This window comes from Propithecus coquereli, unplaced genomic scaffold (genome assembly GCF_000956105.1).
Source record: "Propithecus coquereli isolate 6110/MARCELLA unplaced genomic scaffold, Pcoq_1.0 Scaffold10, whole genome shotgun sequence".
Lineage (NCBI taxonomy): Eukaryota > Metazoa > Chordata > Mammalia > Primates > Indriidae > Propithecus > Propithecus coquereli.
This window is the reverse complement of record NW_012133858.1, coordinates 3104999-3114570: the sequence shown is the minus strand read 5'-3', so window position 1 is coordinate 3114570 and position 9572 is coordinate 3104999. Positions and strand designations below refer to the sequence as shown.

Sequence of the window (9572 nt, the reverse complement as noted above, 5' to 3'; positions counted from 1 at the left end):
AATTTAACAAACCGATACTTAATCCAGTTTTGGGGAAACATTTTAGTATGCTTGCAACAACTTGGGTATGTGAAACTACTTTTTCAACTGTAAATTTTAGATGAAATCCAAATGCAGATCAAATATTTCTGATGAAATTAGCATTTAGACTGAGCTATGCTCTTATGTGTAATGTATTCACTGAATTCCAAAGTCTCTATCTGAACAAAATAATGTAAACTATCTCATTTGACTATATTTTGTCTGTTTAACAAAAAAATGTTTATAGTTTGTTAGTATGTTATATTCAATTATATATACATTGTCTAATTATGTATTAAAAGTAAAGGTAAAAGCTTTAAACTCACCTATTTGTATATATCCAAATAACATATAAAAGTAAATTAAATGAACAAAAAGCTTATAAATGATAAAGGAAAAAATTGATTTTTATGTGTGTGTTTAGCTTTTACATTCTCTTGAATCATTATTAGCTTGCTTCTATGTTTATTTAAAATATCATCTCTTTAAGTAAGACTAACAATTTTGCACTAAGCTTTATATCCATATCTTGATGTAATAACCAGTCTTTTGTGACAATTCCTTTTTTGGCTTTTTCAAATGGATCTGGGAGCTGTTGGTTGGTTGTCACTTCCCGCTTCTCTGTGCATGAAGATGCAGAAGGAAGTCAGCAAGACATTACCAAGGCTGCAGAGGAGGAGAAGCCCCAAACGTCAACAGATACACACTGGAAAGATCAGCAGACCATTCTGAGAAAAGCATCTGAAACTGAAAGTAGTTCTGCAGACTCCAATTTATAAGTGAGTGCAAAGAACCTAGGTACAAAACTAGTAGAAGTAGGGGAAAAATTGCATTTGTATTCTGCTGGGAGGGACTGCTGAACACAAAATAAACAATACAGATAAAAGGAAGGAAAGGTTCAGATAAAAGGAAGGGGCAGATTTCTGATAACTTGAAAAAGCAACAAAAAGGAAACTCTAGAGCTGAAAATCTTCCTGGACCACCCTTCACTTCTGAAAGGACAGGAAAACTCTTTTCACACAAAAAATGCACAAAAGAAAGGATTACAGCAGTAGTAGTAGCAGTAACTATACCGCAGCAATAGACAAGTGAGATATTGAGCTACCAAGAATCAAGAGTACACCATTTCAAATATGATAGTCTGGGCGTGGTGGCTCACGCCTGTAATCCTAGTAGTTTGGGAGGCTGAGGCAGGAGGATTACTTGAACTCAGAAGTTTGAGACCAGCCTGAGCAAGAGTGAGACCCCATCTTTACCAAACATAGAAAAAATTAGCATGGTAGCATATGCCTGTAGTCTCAGCTACTCAGGAGGCTGAGGCAGGAGGATCATTTAAGCCCAGGAGTTTGAGGTTGCTCTGAACTATGATGATGCCATTGCATTTTACCCCAGATGACAGAGTGAGACCCTGTCTCAAAAAAAGAAAAAAATCAAATATGATAAACACATAAGATATTTAATCCCTTCTAGGTGGTCTATTTTTATTCAAACCTTGTAACTACCCACCGTGAGGGAAAGGACAGGGAGCTCCTAAGAGAAGAGGGATAGACTAGAGGGAGGGTACAGAGGAACTGTACTCTCTGCAACTGGCTTGAGCCTGTGGTATCAAGTGCATGCTGGAATCACCCATGTTGATTAAAGTGTGAGGCTGACAAGTCAGAAGGGACGTTATTCATCAGGGGTATTGTGGAAATAAAAATTACACACTCGAAAATATTTTCAGTCAACCTTGGCTAAAGTAAAAATTAAAGAAAGAAGCTACGGGTTGATTTGGTACTAGATAAGGAAAAATAAAAAAGCCCGGAAGCTAGGCTTTGAATTATAAATACTTTAATAATTCTAAATGCAGAGCTAAGTTATTTTTCAGGGCATGGTAATAGCGAAAATTAGGTTATAGAATAATCATATATGTACAACTCCCAATTATACCCCAGGAAAACTCATGTCCACATGAGCAAATTTCTTCCTGAGATTTAAATGTATACATGCTGTGTCTTCTGTAAACCTAAACCTATTTTCCATTCAATAAGCTTAAGGAGTCTATGGTATACAAATTGCACCATGGAAAAATTTTTAACCAGTAATCTCTGAATCATACATGTTTAATAGTAGAAAGTTTGCTTTAAACTACATTTTTCTGCTCTCTTCCAAGGTGCCAAAAGGAAAGGTGAAGGGGAAAAAGGTAGCTTTGACCCCTGCTGTCAGGAAGAAGCAGGAGGCCAAGAAGGTGGTAAAGCTCTTGTTTGAGAAAAGGCCTAAGAATTTTAGCATTGGACAGGCCATCCAGCCCCAAGGGACCTCACCTGCTTTGTCAAGTGGCCCCACTACCTCAGCTGCAGTGACAAAGGGCTATTCTCTATAAGTAGCTGAAAGTGCCTCCTGCGTTCAACCAATTCACCCGGGCCTTGGACCACCAAACAGCCGCTCAACTGCTTAAGCTGGTTCACAAGTACAGGCCAAAGACAAAGCAAAAGAAGAAACAGAGACTGTTGTCCCAGGCTGAGAAGAAAGCTGCCAACAAAGAGAATGTCCCCACTAAGGGACCATATGTCCTTTGAGCAGGATTAATACTGTCACCACCTAGGTGGAGAACAAGAAGGCTCAGCTGGTGGTGACTGCACATGACATGGATCCCGTCAAGCTGGTTGTCTTTCTGCCTGCCCTATGTTGCAAGACAGGGGTCTCTTACTGAAGACAAAGGAGCTCTGGCTAAGCTAGTGGAAATTGTCAGAACCAATTATGAAAAGATATAGGAAGAGATCTGCTGTCACTGGGGAGGCCACATCCTAGATCCCAAATCTGTGGCTTGCATTGCTATGCTGTAAAAGGTAAAGGCTAAAGAACTTGCCACTAAACTGGGTTAAAGGTACACTGTTGAGTTTTCTGGATATAAAAATAATAAAAATTCTCCTTTGAAATAAAATTAAATCATATTTTTGTAAGAATGTCATGAACACATTACATAAATTCTTCACCTCAGTCCCATCGAGCATAAAAAGGGAAGGCTAAGTGTATCTACTCTATAATAGTGTTTGTAATACCTGAGTATTAATGTAAGGGCATTAATGCAAATCACTAGAATAATGTGTGGAACATAGTATGCATAATATAAATGTTTTCTTTTATTAATTTTATTATTTTAGAGTATTTGTCACTGAAAATGAAGTCTTTTTAAAGTTATACCCTATATTGAACATTAGTTGTGTAATAACCTATCGCATTTCCGATGATTAACTCACTGCCTATGACCCTACTGATCTTATAATAGTTAAGCTCTGTATATCAACTGTAAGCTAGGAAAGTATTACCAATTAATACATGTAATTTAAAAAAACATTATTAATTCTTATTCTTTTCTGATATAATTATATAGACATACACTTTTCCTTGTAACTTATAAAATTATAGTTTATGAATATATTAATATAATATATAGGGAGTACACCACAAAAATTATACAAAACCTGTTTTTAGTGACTACCTCAGAGAAGAGGAAGTGGAATAGAACTGATAGGAATGGTCATCCAGTGCTTAAGCTTCATCTCCATTAGCTGGCTTTAGTTTTTAGTAAATGATACTAAGTTATATACTATTTAGTTAGAGAGCATGAAGTTGGAAGGAGCTGCTAGAAAAAATGTATTTATAGGGGAGGAGAGGCAAGAAGATGGCAGACAAGAAACACCTTCAGCCAGAGCATCTCTGCAAGGATGAAAAGAGACGAAAAAGAAAAAATCAGACAGCCAAACATAGATCAGATGAGGGTCGGAAGGAAGGGTGCCTCAACCTACCGGAGACTCCACAGGAAGAGATTCTGTAGAGGAATTGTAAGAAGAAAGGCAACAGCAGGGATTAAACCGAGAGGCTTCGAGATTAGAGAGAAAGGTAGGTGGAGTGGTTAAAATTCCCCTCCCTTGCATCTTGGACTGCTGGTGGGCTCCCAAGCTGCTGCTGACACCAGCCAACAGACTACTGGTGCCAGTGAGCGGAGAGCATCTTGCAGACAGGGCACCAGGTTCCCAGCTCCCTCAGGGTGCCTCTCGCCCCACAGACCCTGGCTGGTTGGCAGGTGCCATGTTGCTTCTCTACCCACCAGGCACCCTTGTCCTTCCTGGGGGGCTTCAACTCCTCAGGATCCATCTTGCTCATCCCCATATAGACATTTCCCAACTCCGGCCCAGATTTCAGGAGCCACAGGGGTCCAGTGGGTCCTGGGAGATCTGCGGGACTCTAGAGCCTGGTCATTCAGGGAGGACTACCTCCCTGAGAGAGGGTTGGTGACTACCAGTATGCAATCCTGCCTCCACCTAGTCCTTCATTCTCCCCTTCCCTCTCCTACTCACGGCTGCCGAGACAGACAATTTAGCCACCACCTGGAGGCATCCATAGGGAACAGGGCTTGGACCTTTCCTTTTGGGGCCCTGCAGTGGACTGAGGGGTGCTCAGATTGTGAACTCCCTACCCGCCATTCCTTCCTGGTGCTACTTGTCTGGTGACTCCTGCAGAGCAGGAAAAACCCCAAGGCAGAAGGAGATTGATCCAGCTTGGGCCTCTATGGGTAACTTGGGACCAGTATTCTTCTCCCTGGCATGGTCTGGGATTGATCTCTTGGGCCTGGGGGACAGGCCTACAGGCCAGATCCTGCACACCCAGGTCTTGATCATGTTGCCCGGAGGCACAGAGGGAATATATGTGAATTAGTCTACTGAGGTGTATGTGCCTTCAGGGGAAGATCAGAGTGGGTCCTAGTGGCAGTGTGCTTGAGGGGTACCTCTCCTCCCATGAGAAGGCCACATTCCCAGCTCAGGCCAGGATCCTGGGCAGGGAACCTACCAGCCCGCATCATAGTCATAGGGAAGCTCAGCTGGCTTGAGGTCCTGCCTGCCAACAGAAGTCCAGGAGAAACCACGGAATAGGGTAGGGTAGAAAGAACAAGGCCTGCTCCAGACTGCCAGACTGTGGATCTCAGACAACCCCACCTCCACATGCAGAATTTTTGGCCGAGTGGCGCCACTTTGGCCCCTCCCTGGCAGCTTTGCCCAGAGGTAGGGAACAGACCTTTGACCCCTGCCAAAGGCATTTTTTGTGGAGCTTGAGGGCAGACTCACCCAACCCAGCCCCACCTAGCTTCACTCCCCCACCTGCCCCTGCTGAGGTAGAGAATAAGGACACACCTGGAAGTCCCAGAGTGCCACCCACCACCTGGGGCACTAGAGTGCTCCTCCAGAGGAACTAGAGCTATTCCCAGGACCCAAAAACAACATCGAAGCTTGCTCCTCCTGGCCAAGCACCACCTACTGACAAGGAGGTCAATCTGCATATGCTTTTACTGCATTTACTGACTCATCACACATGGTGTGGTCAATTCCCACCAACGAGCACCACGTACTGATTCAGAGACTAAACTGGGCCGGTCATTATCTAAACAAAAATCCAAAGGTAAGAAGCAATAGCTGCTCCAGATGGGAAGGAATCAGAGAAAGAACTCTAGATGTATGAAGAATCAAAGTGAAAGCACACCCCCAGAAGGGAACACCACCTCTCTAGCAATGGACACCAACCAAAATCAGGACACTGAAATGACAGATGAAGAATATCAAACATGGATTGTAAGAAAACTCAATGAAATGCAAGAAAAGATGTATACCCAACACAAAGAAAACTCCAAAAAATCCAGGAAATGAATGAAAAATTCACTAAAGAAATTGAAACATTAATGAAAAATCAAACAGAACTTCTAGTAATGAAGAATTTATTCAAGGAACTACAAAACACAGTGGAAAGCCTCAAGAATAGGGTAGATCAAGCAGAAGAAAGAATCTCGGGGATTGAAGATAACACCTTTCAATGAAACAAGTCAGTTGCAGAGATAGAGCAGAGAAATAAGAGAAAAGTTGCAAAGCCTGCAAGAAATGTGGGATTATGTGAAGAGGCCTAACATAAGAATCATAGTCATCCATGAGGGTGAAGAACAAAATACAAGAGGGTTGGATCAATTATTTGAGGATATAATGGAGGAAAATTTCCCTGGCCTTGCTAGAAATCTAGATATCCAGGTACAAGAAGCTCAAAGAACTCCTAGGAGATTTATCACAAGAGGCAAACACCATGACACATAGTCATCGGACTGGCCAAAATAAACACAAAAGTGTTTATTAGTATTAGTTATAAATCAAGACTTTTTAATAATGTGGCTGATGTATATCCTCATTTATTATTAGTTGGTATGTAACCTGATACAAGATTCAAGAAGAATTTAATCTTTTATTTTAATATACTTTATACCATTTAACTGAGAATATTTACTTTTAGGAAGTTAAAACATTTATCAATAGGTAAAATAACCTTTCATATATCCAGAGCTTGGAATAGTACACAGTCATATATATATATATATATATATATATTCATGTGAAGGAAAATTTAACATCTCAGGACCCCCACCCCCCAACTCCTTATGCAAAAGAGAAGGTCAAGTCTAGAGGTTGAGTTATGTAATATCCTCTTCCAAATAAATAGCTGTTACTAACATTGTGCATTAGCCACATTCCCACAGAAAAGTGAAAGGCCTCCTACAGATTATTCATAGGTAAATTCTTTGCTGGCCTCCCATAAACGAGGACATGCTATTTTTAACTTTAGGTCTGCAGTCTTTAGTCTAGCTCCTAAAACTAAAGTCTTTTCAATTCCACGCTGATAATGTTGATTACAAGCTTATCTTCCAGGTACAGAACAAGGTACAGACAAGATCAGTGGCTCCTCCACTTACCCAGAGATGTCTGCATAATTGATTCTTCCTTTATTTTCTTTTTCTCTTCATTCACCTTATCTTATGTAAAATGTAGATTGCTTAGACTTCTAACTAAAGTCTCACAAGAATGTAGCCATTTACCTTATTGCCTACCTGTCCCTCTTCCTACATGCCTTCCCCTCCCTTTAATGAAATGCATAAATACTAAACCTCCTGAAAACCTCTTTGGAAAAACAGCTCCAGGAGGATTTGTGGCTTGTGTGCCTTAAAGTGGGTTTAATGAACCTTGATTGATTGAGATCATTGCCTTAGTCACTCATTTCTGTTGTTACTTACATATTTTTTAAATGTGGTAAAGTACACATAACAAAATTTACCATCCTAACCATATTTTTGTATATGGTTCAGTAGTAAGTAATTCACATTATTGTCCAACCAATCTCCAGAACTCTTTTCATCTTGCAAAACTGAACACTCTATACCCATTAAACTCTCCATTCCCTTCTCCCCCTAGTTTCTGTAAACCACCATTCTACTTTTTGTCTGTCAATTTGACTACTCTAGGTACCTCATAAATGTAATCATATAGTATTTGTCTTTTCGTGACTAGTTTATTTCACTTGGCATAATGTCCTCAAGGCTCATGCATGTTGTAGCATATGACTGGATTTCTTTCCTTTTTAAGGTCATATTCCATTGTATGTATATACCACCTTTTGCTGATACATTCATCTATTGATGGATATTTGGGTTGCTTCTACCTCTTGTCTATTGTGAATAATGCTTCTATGAACATGGGAGTGCAGATATTTCCTTGAGACCCTGGTTTAAATTCTTTCGGGTATATACCCAGAAGTGGAATTGATGGGTCACATGATAATTCTAGTTTTAATTTTTAGGATACTACCATACTATTTTTCACAGTGGCTACACCATTTTACATTTCCACAAGGGTTACAATTTCTCCATATTCTTGCCAACACTTGTTATTTTCTGTTTCTTTGATAGTCATCACCCCAATGGGTGTGAAGTGGTATATCATTGTGATTTTGATTTGTATTTCCCTAATGATTAATATGCTGAGCATCTTTTAATGGGCTTATTATCCATTTGTATATATTCTTTGGAGAAATATCTGTTCGAGAACTTTGCCCATCTTTTAATTGGTTTTTGTTGTTACGAGTTCTTTATATGTTGTGAATATTAACCCCTTATCAGATATATGATTCACAAAAATTTTCTCCTATTCCATAGGTTGCCATTTCACTCTATTGATTTTGTCCTTTGATGCAGTTTTTAAATTTTAATGTAGCCCAATTTATCAATTTTTATTCTGTTGCCTGTGCTTTTGGTGTCATATTCAAGAAATCATTGCCAAATCTGGTGTCACAAAGCTTTTTACCTATGCTTTTTCTAAGAATTTTATAGTTTTAGCTTTTACATTTAGATCTTTGATCTGTTTTGAGTTAATTTTTGTATATGGTAAGGATGCAACTCCATTTATTTGCATTTGTATATCAGTTTTCCCAGCACCATGTGTTGAAGAGACTGTCCTTTCCCCATTGAATGGTCTTGGCACCCTTGTCAAAAATCATTTGACCATATACGTTCAAGAATGTATTTCTGGGTGGGAACAGTGACACATGCCTATAATCCCAACTACTCAGGAGGCTGAGGTGGGATGATCACCTCAGGCCAGGAGTTCAAGATCAGCCTGGGCAGCATAGTAAGACCCCCATTTCAAATTAATTAACTAGATAAGATAAGCATAGTACTTGGGATTTTCCTATGACCTTTTTTTTAAAAAAAGAATATATTTCTGAACTTTGGTCTTTTTCATTGGTCATATGTCTGTCTTTATGTTAGCACCACATGGTTTGATTACTATAATTTGTAATAAGTTTTGAGATTAGGAAGTATGAAACTCCTAACTTTGTTCATCATTTACAAGATAGTTTTGGCTATTTGGGATCCCTTGAGATTTAGTGTGAAATTTTGGATGGATTTTTTTTTTTTATTTCTGTAAAGGTCACCATTTAAATTTTTATAGGGATTGCATTAAATCTGTAGATCACTTGGGTGGTGTTGACATTTTCATAATAACAAGTCTTCCCATGCACATGGGGTATCATTTCATTTATTTGTTCCTTCTTTAATTTCTTTTGGCAATATTTTATAGTTTTCAGTGTGTAAGTCTTTTACATTTTTGGTTAAGTTTGTTTCTTAGTATGCTATTATTTTTGATGCTACTCTAAATAGAATTGTTTCTACAATTTCATTTTTTCATTTGTTACTAGTGAATAGAAACACAACTAATTTTTGTACAGTCATATATTTTTTAAAAAGTAGACAATATGTACAAGTACAGGAAAGTCTCCAAGGTACACATTTCAGAATAACTGAATAAGATCCAAGTGTAAATAAATTTCTGTATACATTTATACACTACTACTCTACATAATGAGCTTCTTTTTTCTCACTTTCCCACAATATTGGGCCACAATATTCCTGCCTTGAAAAAGGAGCTTTCTTTATTTCTATCTGCATATGCTTCAGACTTTCTCTCCTACAAAAACATTCTCACTTGCTCTGTATCATGTGTTCTTAACTGATATATCATAATTTCAATCAACCATGGGCCAAAAGCCCATTTAATTTGAAATGTTTAACTTCCTCTTTTATGATAGGAAGACTTTTTGACTTTTATTTTTTATTTTTAAAAATAAAATACAACAGACAATAGCTGCTTTAAAACAAGTGCAAACTGCAATTATAGGGCCCCATGAGAAGAGTACAATAGAAG

The 9572-nt window shown here is 38.7% G+C and overlaps 1 protein-coding gene and 1 pseudogene across 1 annotated transcript in view; one reads left to right on the top strand and one right to left on the bottom strand.

The window, feature by feature from the left end:
* Positions 1–1345, bottom strand: part of ARGFX (arginine-fifty homeobox) — a gene marked incomplete at its 5' end in the record, with an annotated part of 4984 nt that extends 3639 nt beyond the window's left edge. Inside the window, 1 exon segment of the mRNA XM_012641028.1 lies at positions 1308–1345. Coding sequence (XP_012496482.1) covers positions 1308–1345 — 38 coding nt within the window.
* Positions 1346–2119: 774 nt separating this feature from the next.
* LOC105806438 lies at positions 2120–2713 on the top strand (annotated as a pseudogene).
* Positions 2714–9572: the final 6859 nt, after the last annotated feature.